Source organism: Bos grunniens, chromosome 3 (genome assembly GCF_055505025.1).
Source record: "Bos grunniens cultivar Pamir isolate PY7600 chromosome 3, Bosgru_T2T1.0, whole genome shotgun sequence".
Taxonomy (NCBI): domain Eukaryota; kingdom Metazoa; phylum Chordata; class Mammalia; order Artiodactyla; family Bovidae; genus Bos; species Bos grunniens.
This window is the reverse complement of record NC_141167.1, coordinates 62,329,141-62,345,108: the sequence shown is the minus strand read 5'-3', so window position 1 is coordinate 62,345,108 and position 15,968 is coordinate 62,329,141. Positions and strand designations below refer to the sequence as shown.

At 44.5% G+C, this 15,968-nt stretch overlaps 1 protein-coding gene across 5 annotated transcripts in view; it reads left to right on the top strand.

Moving 5' to 3' along the window:
• Positions 1-12,162, top strand: part of MCOLN2 (mucolipin TRP cation channel 2) — a 64,654-nt gene extending 52,492 nt beyond the window's left edge. For all 5 annotated transcript variants that reach the window (XR_015160353.1, XM_086390865.1, XM_086390868.1 and 2 more), the window contains 3 exons: positions 6,816-7,022; positions 8,824-8,945; positions 11,360-12,162. Coding sequence is in view for 4 of the 5 variants with exons in the window: in XM_086390865.1 (XP_086246991.1) it covers positions 6,816-7,022; positions 8,824-8,945; positions 11,360-11,396 (366 nt within the window). In the remaining variant the exon portion in view is untranslated. The remainder of the gene's footprint in view (positions 1-6,815; positions 7,023-8,823; positions 8,946-11,359) is intronic.
• The last annotated feature ends 3,806 nt before the right edge of the window (positions 12,163-15,968 follow it).

The window sequence follows — 15,968 nt, the reverse complement described above, 5'->3', positions numbered from 1 at the left end:
TGGCAGCAGGAATCCCACATTTTAGCTTCTGGGTTTCCTGTTAGACATAGATTTCAATGGCTCAACTGAAAGAGAATAAAAATACAAGTGTCCTGCCAACGTTTACTCCAGCACTAATGGACATTGGCGCAACGCCCTTTCAAAATGTGTGAGCATGGTGGGCTGGAGCCTGTTGCTGTTTAATAATTCAAGATGAGGACTGGAAGAACATAATTGTAACGTGGCTTTGACATTTCCAGAGTACTTTCTGAGGAATATACCGCAGTCTTGCATTTATTGTCCCCATTTTTCAAATGAAAAGACAAAGCATTGAAAAATCACTGGTCTTCGCTGATGCCATGGGTAAAATTTCAGTGGCACCAGAGTTATACCTTCTTGCTTTCAAGGCCTCCGGTTTTATCCAAGCACCTTTCTTATTCAAAACAACTATTAGCTGGTTAAAACATTTTATATGAATGCTACATGAGACTCTTAGCACCAACTCTTGAAGCAAATTTTTATGTCACTCTCTGACATAAGCCATTGCAATTTGTGCTTTCATTCACATGAAAGTTCTTTTTGACTCAATTGAACAATGATCATTTGTGGAACGAATGCTTGGGTTTTCACTGTGGTAGCCTGGAGCCTGTGGAGACTCTTTGAGGAGATATCCATTTGATATTTATTCAGCATCTACTGTGCCCCCAACACTGTCAGATTCTTCTAGCCCAAATTCTTAGAGGACAGGGACCATGGATTATTGCTTTTTGCATTCCTCATGTCAAGTGTGGTACCTAGAACATGGTAAGGGCTTAGCAAGTTTGCTGAATGACGAGAAACAGAGACATAGCAGTACCTGCTTTCTGGGGACTTACAAACTTGTAAGAACCAAAGAAATTTCCTAGGAATGCATCTGTAGCCTGGAGGCACATTAGGACCTTATTTCTCTTTACCTTGGGTATTTTTTTAATCTCTATTTCTTAAAAATTGAAGTATGGTTGATTTGGAGAAGGAATGGCAACCCATTCCAGTATTCTTGCCTGGGAAATCCCATGGACAGAGGAGCCTGGTGAGTTACAGTCCATGGGGTCATAAAAGTGTTGGACACAACTTAGCAACTAAACAACATAATTGATTTACAGTGTTTCAAGTATACAGCAAAATGATTCGGTTATACATACACACACACATATATATTCTTTTTCAGATTCTTTTCCATCATAGGTATCACAATATATTCAATACAGTTCCCTATGCTATATAGTAGGTCCTACTTGTTTTGCTCAGTCGTGTCCGAACCTCAGCGACCCCATGGACTGCAGCCTTCCAGGCTCCTCCATCCATGGGATTTTCCAGGCAGGAGTACTGGAGTGGGGTGCCATCGCCTTCTCCGATATAGTAGTGTGTACCTGTTAATTCCAATTTCCTAATTTATCCTCTTCCCCTTTTCCCTTTGGTAACCATAAGTTTATTTTCTATGTCTATGAGTCTATTTCTGTTTTGTAAATAAGATCATTTATATTGTATTTTAGTTTCCACATGTAAGTGGAATCCACATATAAGCTATCATGTGATATTTGTCTGTCTCTGTCTGACTTACTTAGTATGATAATCTCTAAGTCCATCCATATTGTTGGAAATGGCATTATTTCATCTTTTTATGGCTGAATAATATTCCATTATATATATATATATATATATATATATATAAATCTTCTTTATCCATTCATCTGTTGATGACATTTGAGTTGCTTCCATGTTCCATGTTTTGGCTGTTGTAAATGCTACAAATATTGGAATGCATATATCTTTTTGAATTAGACTTTTCTCTGGATATATGCCCAGGAGTGGGTTTCTGTATCAAATGGTAACTCTAGTTTTTTAAAGACCCTCCATACTGTTCTTCACATTAGGTATTTTTAAAGCTAACTTATACTGTGGATCTTGGCCACTGAAACTAGCTCACAGCCACTTCTTATGGTATGAAATGGTAGAGTATGTACCATTTACTTACCTTATTAGGTCTCTATTTAACTTTTTGGTAGGTTAAAATAAATCTCACGTGCCCAGAGAAGAGGGAGATAAATAACGCTAAATATAAGAGGGAGATAAAAAATGCTGAGATGCATATTATGTCCAAACTGATTCTAAGTAACTGTACAGGAAACTAAGGGATGAATTTGCACTGTGCCCACCAACTCGCAGTTCTGGAACTTGAAACACAGACTGCTGGACGTTCTTGACACTAAAGAAAGAATTGGCCAGTTTCCAAGAGAAACTGAGAAATATGGATTAAAAAATTTTTTTAAGTAATTAATTTTTGGTTCTGCTGGGCCTTCATTGCTTTTCGCGGACTTTCTTTAGCTGTAGCGAGTGGGGTCTGCTCTGTGTTGCAGTGCTCGGGCTGCCCACTGTGGTGGTGTCTCTTGCTGCCTTGTGAGGGCTCCAGGACACATGGGCTTCAGTAGTTGCGCACACGAGCTTAGTTGCTCCTTGGCATGTGGAGTCTTCCCAGACCAGGGATCAAACCCATGTCCCCTGCACTGGCAGGTGGATTCTAAACCACTGTGCCACCAGGGAAGTCCCAAGGAATATGGATTATTAATGGTGCTATCAGAGTTGTAATCGATGTTCATAGAAACCAACTTGAACCACATTGTCTTAAGGCCAGTGGTGGGGTGGAAACTAGTTACTCTGGGAACTGCCTGTCTTATTATTAAATTATCTGCATATTAATAAGTGATTTGCTCCAATGGATGTTCCCTCCAGATCTCTGTGGAGAGTGACTTTAGTCCACGTCTTCAGAGTTGTTGCTGATGTAGCAAAGCCATGGGCATGATTCTTATTTGGGGTATGTCCGTATGCTCTCCCTTGGTTACAGAATTTACCCCATGAATCTGTCATGGACTGGGAGTTTGCTAGCTGGTTGGGGTACAGAGAAGTATGCAGACAACAATTAGAAACCAGTAGTTTCTTCTGTGGTTCTTACTGTTATAGAGAACAAATTAGAGCTGCCAGGGCAGTCTGTCTTGATGTAAGACTGAAATAGCCCTTCAACACTGGCTTCATTGGACAGAGACGATGACGGATGTACCAGATGAAGAGAATAAATCCCAGAGAGGTGACCCAGGTGTTGTGAGAGGAGGCAGACACACGATCTTGACACTGCCATTCAAGGGATGGCATGAGGCCCCATAAACGAGGAACTTACTCCAGGGTTCTTGGTTTGGATTTTTACTTTGCCTCCAGACTTTGCATTATTGTTAAGCAAGAGAAACGATCTGAAGGCTATGTTCTTTGAAGTTTAGATTTTACTGCAGCTTAGACTGGAGGCCAAAGAGGTTGGAGTGAGAAAGACTTCCCTGGAGTTTTCTGTAATAAATATTTAAGTGTGACATCAGAGAGGGGGTAGAAAGAGTGGGTTAGAGAAACACCATACAAACAGACAAACCTTATTAGAGAGCAGAGCAGGAAAAAGAAATTCATTCAACACACTGCTTTTTTTTTTTAATTGAAGTATAGTTGATTTACAGTGTTAGTTAATTTCTGCTGTACAGCAACATGACTGTTATACATATATATAGATTCTTTCTTTAAATATTCTTTTCCATGTGGTTTATCGAGGTTCCCTGTGCTATATAGTAGACTTTGTTGTTTATCCATTCTATATATAATTGCTTACACCTGCTAACCCCAACCTTCCACTCCAGCCCTCCTCCAGCCCCCTCCTCTTAGTAACCACAAATCTGTTCTCTATGTCAGTGAGTCTGTCTGACAGAAAACAGTCTCTATGTCTCTATTCCACAGATAGGTTTCTTTTGTGTTGTATTTTAGATTTCACATATAAACAACACATAGTTTTAAGCACTTGATTATTTTGGAGTAATCTTTTTCTGGTAGGAGGCTGCAATGGCAGACAGAGATAGAGAAATTTGGAAGGGAAGCCCATTTTCTGGGCTCAGCTGGTGGGAGCTATTATTGTGTTGCATGTGAATCCATATTGATAACACAGCTCCGAACTGGAAATGTCCCAGAGACATTCACAGGGACTTGTCCCCACAGCCACACACGCTGGCTTGATGGATGTACTGGTCCCTCCTCCCGCTAAGGACAGAATAGGTTCTGTTTCAGCTTTACAGCAACCTGTTGTATCTGCATTTCTGAAAACTTTTAATCGCCTTTTGCCTATTAACTCATTATCATTCTTCACATAGAAACTTTTCACACTCATCTAATGTTTAACTCTCTGACCTCAGAGACTTCATTCATTAAGCACTTGCTGTTTACTTTCTGTGGATATGGCAGCTGGTGGTCAAGCACATAAGCCGGGTGGGAGCTGCGAGCCTCCTGGGGCATTCCACACCAGCCCCTGCCCAGCTCTGCCCCCAGGGCTTCAGGTGTTCAGTCAGCCTCTTGCTAATTACCTCCTGTCCCTGCCTCTACCCGCCCCTTAAACTGGCCTTGTCTGGAACAGAGTCCATCCGAGGTTCCTCCCCCACCCTCCTGGGCTTACTTTCTCCCCACTTTCCTCTGGATTCCTTGCAGTTCTGGGCCCCTGCACTCTGTCCAACTGGCACCCTGGCCCCTGAGCTTCTCATTCTAGGAGATCTTCACGTGCCACGGAAACAGAGAGCAGATCCTATCCCTCTTCTGTCCAAGTTTTCACTCTTCTCCAGGGAAGGCGGGATTAGTCTGAAATATTTATAAGCCCAGACAAGGCTCTGTGAGCACAGCACATACTCACTCTCCAACCAGTCCTTAGGCTCTGCACCTTTTCCCTCCATATTCACTGAGCAAATTTATCTTTCTCCTCTCACTGATGAGCACCTCGGCTTTCAGGCCTGACTTCTGAGGGCCACTCCTTAGGCAGCCCACCCAGCTCCGCCACAGGTGTTAGGTTTCTTGGCAGTGGCCAGTCCACTGTTAGCGGGGGAGCCCTCAGAAGACACACCATGATCATCCATCCTAATGCACTTTCCCACCTCTGGTAATCTTTAGCTTTTAAGGCTCGAAAATTATCTGAATCCATGGTTGGAAAGGCTACAAAGAAACCAATTTTCTTGAGCCTCTGTCTCTGGCCCTTCCACCTTTGCTGGTGCTCTGCAGTTCTTTCAGAAAGCAGTTTAGCAGATTTTAGCCTTAAAATGTTAATCGTGGGCTTCCCTGGTGGCTCAGTGATGAAGAATCTGCCTGCCCATGCAGGAGACACTGGTTTGATCCCTCATCTGGGAAGACCGCACCTGCTGCAGAGCAACTAAGCACATGCAGCACAACTACTGAGCCCCCGCTCCGCAATGGGGGGAGCCCCCGCTCCGCAATGGGGGGAGCCCCCGCTCCGCAAGAGAGGAGCCCCCGCTCCGCAATGGGAGGAGCCCCCGCTCCGCAATGCGGGGAGCCCCCACTCCACAAGAGAGGAGCCCCCGCTCCGCAATGGGAGGAGCCCCCGCTCCACAATGGGGGGAGCCCCCGCTCCGCAAGAGAGGAGCCCCCGCTCCGCAATGGGGGGAGCCCCCACTCCACAAGAGAGGAGCCCCCGCTCTGCAATGGGAGGAGCCCCCGCTCCACAATGGGGGGAGCCCCCGCTCCACAATGGGGGGAGCCCCCGCTCTGCAAGAGAGGAGCCCCCGCTCCACAATGGGGGGAGCCCCCGCTCCGCAATGGGGGGAGCCCCCGCTCCGCAAGAGAGGAGCCCCCGCTCCGCAAGAGAGGAGCCCCCGCTCCGCAATGGGGGGAGCCCCCGCTCCGCAAGAGAGGAGCCCCCGCTCCGCAATGGGAGGAGCCCCCGCTCCGCAATGGGGGGAGCCCCCACTCCACAAGAGAGGAGCCCCCGCTCCGCAATGGGAGGAGCCCCCGCTCCACAATGGGGGGAGCCCCCGCTCCGCAAGAGAGGAGCCCCCGCTCCGCAATGGGAGGAGCCCCCGCTCCACAATGGGGGGAGCCCCCGCTCCGCAAGAGAGGAGCCCCCGCTCCACAATGGGGGGAGCCCCCGCTCCGCAAGAGAGGAGCCCCCGCTCCGCAATGGGAGGAGCTCCCACTTCACAATGAGAGGAGCCACCTCAACGAGAAGCCTGCACATCGCAACTAGAGTGCAGCCCCTGCTCACTGCAACTAGAGAAAAGCCAGTACAACAGTGAAGACCACACATGGCCAAAAAAAAAAAAAAAAAGTTGATACTGAGACCTAATAATAGGAAAAAACTCAGTGCCAATAAATGTGATTTGCATTGTTCTTTACAAGAGCAAACATGATTAGGATGTCCAGTGAAAGGGAAATAGTTACAGTTGACATTTCCAACAAATCATCTCTGGGTATGAATAATACAAGACTGTGTTAAGTAGAAAAGAAAGAAAAATCTGATCCAAAATTGTCAGGTGACATGATCCCAAATATATAAAAAGTCATTGGAAAAGACCCTGATGCTGGGAAAGACTGAAGGCAGGAAGAGAAGGGGGTGACAGAGGATGAGATGGTTGGATGGCATTATTGACTCAATGGACATGAGTTTGAGCAAACTCTGAGAGACAGAGGACAGGGAAGCATGGGTGCCACAGTCCATGGGGTTGCAAAGAGTCAAACATGACTTAGCATCTGAACAACAACAACAGAAAGAGTGCAAAGGGAAAAAACAGAGAGGTGCCAAGAAATTATCTTTGTGAATGTAGAGGAGAGTTTTGAGTAACAATTTGCAATGCATGGTATTCCAGGTGCCCTAAAGTGAATGTTAATTGTAATAAGAATGGCAGCAACAACATCTTCAACAAAACCAGCTAACTAGATACTTCTCTACTTCATTGGCTAGCATATCTCAGACTACTTTTGGTCTCCCTCCTCCACAGTTTGAAAATCTGAACACGGTTGCTGAGTGTCTGTTTTCTCTGGTCAACGGTGATGACATGTATGCGACCTTTGCTCACATCCAGCAGAAGAGCCACTTGGTGTGGCTGTTCAGTCGCCTGTATTTATATTCCTTCATCAGCCTTTTCATATACATGATTCTCAGCCTTTTCATTGCAATTATTACAGACTCTTATGACACCATTAAGGTAAGCAGTTATCATTATTTCCTACCAAAAACTATTGCAAATTCTGTATAGATTGGAACATAGGAAAATACTATAGTTTTTTACTTACTTAAAATACTATAGTTTTACTTAGATTTTTGAGATTTTGTAGAAAAGAAACTTTTTAGATGCTGGGGGTTCATTTTAAATATGCATTTAGGACATTGTCCTTGGTGCCCAGATTGGGGTGGGCTGGTTTGGAGGTATAGTGGAAAAGAGAAAGGAAATGGGTAAAGATGGGCCTGCCTGCCTGCTAAGTCGCTTCAGTTGTGTATGACTCTAAGTGACCCTATGGACTATAACCCGCCAGGCTCCTCTGTCCATGGGATTCTCCAGGCAAGAATACTGGAGTGGGCTGTCATACCCTCCTTCAGTGGATCTTCCCGACCCGGGGATCAAACCCCTGTCTCCTGCATTGCAGGCAGATTCTTTACCACTGAGCCACAGGGGAAGCCCGTAAGGATGGGCTGAATTTGGTAAATCAGGTAGTTGGGCTGTGGATCTTAGTGCTTACAGGCGTACGTGCCTGTCCTGGAACTTCGGCTTTGAGTGCTAAGTTTCAGTGATAAGGGGTGACCATCTTCCTGACAACTGTCCAGATGTGGGCACCCCTCAAACACTGGATGCCACTCGTGTGATGCAGGTTTCCTTTAAGTTACAAATCTAAGGCTTTTGTGGCTGTTTAGCCTCCTACCTTCCTAAGCTACCCAGTGGACCCTGTGTCCTTTCAGACTGGGTCCATTTAACTGATCTGTAGCATGAAGGAAGTCCTGTAAACTCGGGCGGTGATGTCTCCACAGCAGGTGGTCGTGCTTGGAGCCAGCACCCTGTTTGGGGCCAGCATCTGAGCAACCAGGGATTCCATGTCCATGTCCTATGGTGTTGTCCTCTTCTTGAACCTTCTCAGACTATCCCAGAAGAAGCCAGTCCGTTAGAAATACTCCTGAGCATTTTGCGCAGAAGGGGACACATGTTCCTGTAGGAATGGGTGGTTGGCTGCAGGGGGGCTGGTCATGGGGAGAGGAGCCAGGCCTGCGCAGTGTGGGTGCTGTCCTTGGATGTGGCAGTGTCCCTGTGAGGGTGCCAAGCCTTGGTGACCTGGTGGATGATCTCACTGAACACGAGGGGAGGGGTCTCTCAGAGTCTCTGTGTCTGCTTGGAGGAACCTACTGCCTTCTACCTCCCTAAGCGACCAGCTTCTATAAAACTTCCCAGCCCAACTCCACATGGGCAGTGTGGGAAAGGGGAGGCTTCTCTTGGGCTTGCAGTGAACACGAAAGCTTTAGACTGCTATTTCCTTCACTCTTTAATTAACATGCCTCTAGGCTTCCTTGGTGGCTCAGTGGTAAAGAATCCGCCTGCCAGTGCAGGAGATGGGGTTTAGATCCCTGGGTCGGAAAGATCTCCTGGAGAAAGAAATGGCAACCCACTCCAGTATTCTTGCCTGGGAAACCCCATGGACAGAGGAGCCTGGTGGACTACAGTCCATGGGGTCACAAGAGTCAGGCACGGCTTAGCAACTAAACCATAACAACAACAACCCTTCCCCCACTAAGGCTTGCTTTCTGGAGTTTTCCTCCGAATGGCTCTCTGTTCCCATGGTAGCCCTGGCTTGGCTTTCAAGGGACCCAGAGATTGATTATTATTGTTAATATCAGTTCTTAGATCCAAGCTTGCAACGTGGGAGAGTTTTATTTTAGCAGAGGTGGGTTTGGTTCGTTGACAAAGGGAGCAATTTCTCATGCTATATAAATAAGGTAACCACATTGTGTACTTTTTAAAGAAATACCAACAGAATGGGTTTCCTGCCACGGATCTTCAGGAATTCCTGAAGGAGTGTAGTAGCAAAGAGAAGTGTCAGGAAGAGTCACCAGCCTTCCTGTCCAGCATCTGCTGTCTGAGGAGGTCAGTATTGTGTCGAGTCAGGTCTCCATGCTCCCAGGATGAGATGCTCTGTTGCCTTAACAAAGAGTCCTCCCAGGGCAAACGCTGCACTCAGAAATCAGCTGATTGGAGGAAACAATGCAGCCCTCCTTTCTTTCCTCCCACTGCACTTGGCTTTAGAAATCTATTGTTTCTTATAAAACAAGGTACAAAGGTACAGGACATGGTTGGAGTCTCTTGGGAATGTTAAAGCCTGTTATGAGACGGCATGAATTATGTCCCTGAAGGCAAGAGGGTGGGCTGCCCACAGGAAGAGATCAGAATCCTTCATTTATAGGTGTAGCTCCAGGAATGCCAAAGATGTTTTCCCCTTTTCACGATTTACTAGACATTATTTAGAAGTGCTCCATCATACCATTTCAAATCCCAAGATGCAGTTACTTGAAGGTTTCAAGTAACCTTCCTTGAGCAGAGCAGAAAATCTGCTTGAGAGGGGCTCTGTGTGTCCTTGGCTGCAAACACAAATCAATTGATCAATGGCTCTTTGCTCACCATTCATCGGGGCACTTACATAGTCCGGACCTCAGTGGCAAAACCTCCACACGGTGGGTTGGGGACCAGAATGGAGGACACATGAGGAAAATCTTAACTGTGCCCATGTTTGTTTTCATCGCAAGTCAGGGATGGGGTTGTTAGCTAGAAGTATCCCCGACTTGCGTCTTTTGAGAAGCATTCGCTAAACCAGAGTCCTGAAGGAAGAGGAAGAACATAATTGCTACTTAAAATCACAGGATGTATTTTTCGTTAATCAATTCGTACTGCATCTTGGGATTTGAAATGGTATGATGGAGCACTTGTAAATAATGTCTAGTAAATATGAAATGAGATCTTCTGAGAAGAGTTAAGTTTTTACAATCACATTTTATCCTCTCAGAGCATTAAAGTGCTGCCATGGAAGCAGGGATAAAGGGAAATTAATTTTCTTAATAGGCAGCTGCCTCCTAAGGGGTACCTTACATAAGGTACCTTTTCTAATTAGAAAGCTGCTTTTCTAATCTGTAGTTAACCATAAATTAAAAAAAAAAGTCATCTCAGAATGTAAAATAGTTGTGAACACTGGACAGTAATGGATAGGCTTTTGGTGCTTGATTTTTGGACCTTGGTTTGTACCAAAAAAAGCCCCAGAGGGTTGTTAGATGATTTCTCGTGCAGCCATATGAAACAAGTGAAAGATTTAAAGAGTGAACTGCAGGACTGATTGATAAGATTGAGTCTGGCTGGTGAGAACAGAGCAACATCAGCAGGCAGTTTTCCCCAAGGTGAACTAAGGCTTGTGGAGAAGGTATGTCTGGTGCGAAGAAGAGTCTGCTCATAGTGAGCAATGAGAGAATTAGCAGAACAGGAGGGTCAACCAAAGGAAACCAAGTGAAGAACAGGATGTTGAAAGTTTTGAAAAAAGAGGAGATCAAAAATAGAAACAGAAGTGGCTGTTACCAAAGATGGCCATGGGTGAAGTCAGCTTGATCGGTTTTAGCTGAATAATAGGATCAAAGCCTGGAATCCAGGGGGATCTGGCTGGACCCTGCACAGAAACAGTGAAGGTCATAGGGTCTAATGAGGGAAATGGGTTGTAGTGAGGCCTTGGAACAAGTGATGGTTTTGAAATCATTGAAAATTAAATATACCTGGATGTGTTTAACAGCTGGAAACTTAAGAATGAAATAAAATTGAGGAAGACGACTTAATTCTATGAGTCTAGGACTCATTTTATGACTGGAGAGTACATGTTGGAGAAGAACCATAAAGGCATCACAAGTGTTGGTATCTGAGCCCCTTTCCAATGCCCATGACACGCAACCCAAGTATCACAGCTCTGCCTCCTGCAGAGCACAGCCAGGTTGCTCTTCTTTAACCAAAGCGGCAAAACCACCACAGACTCATTCTCTCTTGAATAATTGACAGAGCCTCTAGCCTGATGGTCAGAACACTGGGGTTTTCATTTTGGATCCTGCCAATTACTGAATGTGTCCCATGACCTTTCCCAAGCCTCTGGGTCCCTCTGTGGTATCATCAGGGTGGAACAAGTAGCTTCTCTCTTCTGGTTCTATGGGGAGGTATACTTCTGGTCTGGTTCTCTGGAGGGCTGTGCTGGTTTGAGAAGATGCAGTTAATCTTTCCCCTTCTCTACCATAGTGAAGGAGGAAAATATGCAGTTCTAGCCATGGAGATGGAGGGTGGACAGCTCCTCAAAATTGCCAGAAGCATCTAGTCAAACCCCAAATAATGTAAATTGTCCTTTTCTTTCACTTATATGTTGCACTCAGCATGTCAGTAACTTATGTATGCCTACATGATAGAGCATGTATTCCTGTTCCATCTCAAAGAGTTTTAAGTTATTGCTCTCTTTTCTCTACTTCTCCCCCTTTCTGTTACAGGAATAGAAGTGATGACCATTTGATACTTATTAACTAAAATCCTCCTGCTGATGATGATCAAGTTTCAGGTCTCCATATTGAATGACAATGTAGAGGAGCCCCAAATGGCTTGGACCAGCACTTCCAAAAATACCGATTGTGGATGGGGAAAGAGGACTGACTGTCAGCTGGCTGAATAGAACTGAAGTTCCAAAGTTCCTTTTTATAAACTTGAATGATGAAGAATAGACCACAGTCACCTCCTGGGCATTAGTGTCATAGAGCAGTGAAATTCTGTCTTGGTGTTTTAAATTATGATGTCATATTTCAGAGTGTGTAAAACAATGGTATTTAAAGCCGTGTATTTGAAGATGTGAGTTTATCATCAAATATGGGTTTGTCTTAAAAGTGATTCTTGGGTTAGAAGACATTTCTTGATCCATGGTCTGCACAAGACAGAAATTGGTTGCAATACCAACCTAGAAACTCAATGCTGGAGAACTATTAAGCCATGTAAAGATTACACTTAAGTCAACAAAAAACCTCTTGCAGTGGACGTTTCTTGGCCTATGTTTTCCTATGGTCTTCTCAGAGTGATCTGAAGAAACTGTTGGTAAAGTCAGTGGGAAGAATTGGAAACAGTCATTTGGACACCTTGTCACTTATGCTCCTTGTTGATTGTACACCCAGGACATGTGGACATTATACTACAGCAGTGGTCACTCATTTTAACACCTGAACTCCACTGTGGTGGGAATTTACCCTTGTCAAGCAAGGAAGGTGGTATTTTTTCCCAAAATAAATTAAATTTATTTTTATCACAACATATGGAACTATTGGCCTTCCCTGGTGGCTCAGACAGTAAAGAATCTGCAGTGTGAGAGACCTGGGTTCAATCCCTGGGTTGGGAAGATCCCCTGGAGAAGGGAACAGCTACCCACTCCAGTATCCTTGCCTGGAGAATTCCATGGACATAGGAGCCTGGCAGGCTACAGTCCATGGGGTCACAAAGAGTCAGACACAACTCAGGTCTATACACAAAATACTTTGCTAAACTTATCATTTTAGTTATAAACTTCTTTACTTACAAAAAAAATGTTGTTACATTCAAGTTTTAAATTAAAGACTATTTAACCCGTATTTCTCGGAGAAGGCAATGGCAACCCACTCCAGTACTCTTGCCTGGCAAATCCCATGGATGGAGGAGCCTGGTGGGCTACAGTCCATGGGGTCGCTAGGAGTCGGACACGACTGAGTGACTTCACTTTCACTTTTCACTTTCATGCATTGGAGAAGGCAATGGCAACCCACTCGTGTTCTTGCCTGGAGAATCCCAGAGACGGGGGAGCCTGGTGGACTGCCGTCTCTGGGGTTGCACAGAGTCAGACACAACTGAAGCGACTTGGCAGTGGCAGTGGCAACCCGTATTTCTAGGGTCATCCCCATGCAGAATCATTGTGCAATTAGCTCACTTATTCACCCCAAATATACCCCCAGTACATCATTTATCTCTGAATAGAATTGCTATTAATGCCTTTTATACAATTTGAATTGAAGATTAATGATGGTCTTCCATGCTCATGTTTTTCTTTCATTGGCTTTCATGTTTCCTTTTATTTCTTTTCCCTCCAGCTGAACAAAACACTTTCAGGAAGAAAAATCTTTTTTCAAGGTTACCCTGTGTCTGTAGAAACATTGTTTTCTCTCTTTTTAAAGCTTTTAAACAATTGTCACCTTGACAACTCTATTATCTATTTGGATTTTATTGAACAATATTTTCTTATAACTCTGCGAATAGACATATCTGGGACAAACCATTTTCTTTCCTTTCCTACACTTCCACTTGGAGAGTTCACTGAAAGTTAGGAGACTCATTCTTTCTGCCTCTTGGTTTCATTATGGGATCACAGTTCTTATAGAACATACCTCCATGGCTTGCAGTGATTTCCTCAAAGCCTGATGTAACATTCTTAGGCCTACTGACTTGGGCTGGTAAGGAAAGGTCATGGGTGATTTTCACTTCATTGAACTACTACTAATTTTTTTAAATGTACTGTTTTTTAACATCTACCTAGTGAAAAATTCAGATCACATCTCTATCAACTTACTATCTGGTCTTCAAAAGGGATTGCTCACTTTCTTAAAGGCAAAGTGAAGGAGATAGAGGGGCTAATTTGTAGGAATTAATAAATATTTATGATAATGACTTGTGATTAAGATCACTTCATGCATAGATTTAGTTCATACCTGAACTATCTTAGGGGTCAACTATTTTAAAGTTACTGGTGAAGAGTAAGATTTTAATTAAGTAGGACGTTCATTACAGGACTCTCCCTCATTGTCTCCTGCTCCTCCCCATCAAGCCCCTCCCAGGACTTTTCTGGTCCCCCCACTTCTCTCTCCATGCACGCACACTTTCATCATGTGTCCATACCACATCTAGACAGCTAAAATCCCAGTTTACCCTGTACTTCGGTGCTTGGGCAAGTTACTTCCAGCTTCTAAGTGATGAAACCTCAACAAACCGTGGGATTGGCATTTAAGTCAGGTAATTCATGCGAAGCCTGACGTTGAACACTGAAACCTGAGCCATTCTTAGTTTTTATTTTCTGCCCCGTTTGTATTAGTAAGTAGGTTCCATGGGATCATGGGGGAGTGAAGATGTTAAGCCATTTAGTCTGCCAGGGTCCCTGTCCTCCTCCTATCTGAGTCTCCTTGGACGGGTCACACCAGCCTTGGTTTCTTCACCTGTAAAGTGGGGATTGCAGGGATTAAATGAGTCAAATGTAAAGTGAGTAGAACTGGGCATGACTTATAAGTGCTCAGTGAATATTAGGTCTTTCAAAAGCTTTTCTTGCATGGTCTACACATGTACAAATCTATCACCTGGGCAAGCCAGGAAGATCTTTACTTTGAAGAGAGCTCACCAGTTTTGGTGAACTTTGTTAGGCCTCTAGGTGAGTAGATACGCACATCCATCTTTGTCCTGGGGGCAAAGATCAATTCAGTGTCTAAAGCTCAAGCAGTTGTGGAGGAGCCTGTGGACCTCAACAGCCTAAAGGCCCGGCCCTCGGGGCGAAGCTGTCAGTAGGATGGGTGGATAAAGGTCCCCGAGGTACACAAGTGTCACAAATCCTCAGTCCTTCACCCTGAGACCACCCCCCCTACCCCCCCCCACCCCCGCCCATACCCATCCTCAGCTAGGAGCCCACTGCCTTAACCAAATTTGTCAGAAGGTGTGCAGTACAAATCAGCTATTGCTGATCTGATGTAACAAATGTGAAAAAGCCAGAAAGGGTCTTCAGGAAAAGGTTTTCCTAAAAACCTTTCAGGAAGGTTTTCCTTCTTTCAGCCCCTGCTGAAGGCTCACATTGTAACAATCGTGGGAGGGGTGCCTGACCCACCCCTCACCCTCTCCCAAGGAGGCTTCAGCTCAGCATCTCAGGTTGATGAGAAGCACAGTGACCCAATCTCTTGATTACTAGCCAGACACCCTGCGGTTCCTGAGGCCTCCCTGTAAAAACAGCCCAGCACTGTCTCTGAGGTTCAGGGTCCCTGGAGTCATTGGGAAAGTATGTTCCCCAAGTGCCTACTATGGTCTTGGCCATGGATTGCTCTAGCCAATATAAGGAGCTGTGATGCTTAGAGGTCCGATTCCAGCTATCTGAATCACTCAATGTGTGGTGGCCGCTTTTTCCAGCAACACTGGATAACTAGATTGCATTTTGCTACTCTCTAGTTCCACATTTATTTTCATGTAATTTGAGCAAATTTTATTTTTCTACCCCTGACTTGAAGTTTAAATATCTCAACCACAGTATTCCAGTGGTGTGGAATCTTTCTCTAACAAATATCTAGAATTTCACATACTTGTGGAACATGCAGAAAGTAGCTCTTGTGTGACAGGGTGATTGAGGACCTCAAAGACAAAATCCTGAGCACAGCTTCCGGATCTTAGGCATCATAGGAAGGACAGTGAACGATGACAATGAGAACTGGTACTAGAGGAGCGCTGAACACTTCTGCCTCCTCTCCCATTTTTTTTTTTTTTTTCTATTTGAGAGGTTCTGAGCCCTTAACACTGACAAAACGCAGCTTCTTGGTTGTGTGATTTGTCCTTTTGAGAGGACTTCATGCTTGGTTTAATGTTCTTCCCTGATAGTCTTGAAATTCTCTATTTTTTTTAAAGATTTTTTTTTTATGTGCACCATCATTAAAGTCTTTATTGAATTTGTTACAATATTGCTTCTGATTTATGTTTTGGTTTTTTGGCCACGAGCCATGTGGGATCTTAGCTCCCCAATCAGGGATTGAACCTGCACCCCCTGCATTGGGAGGCGATGTCTTAACCACTGAACCACCAGGGAAGTCCCACTTCAATATTTTTTGAACATGGGGCCTCACAAGTGATGCAGCAAATTCTGCTGATTGGACTGGGTAACTTAGTGACTAACAATGATTAAAGCATAGCCTTTTAGGAAAAGGCTAGCACTGTAGTTTTTCTTCAAAACAATTGAAATTTAATGAAAGGAAAGAATAAAGCTGAATGGGAATTAGTTTTTAACAGAATTTCGGATGCATCATTTTTTTCAGCCTCTAATTTTGCAAGTAACTGGCTATGGGGTGGCTC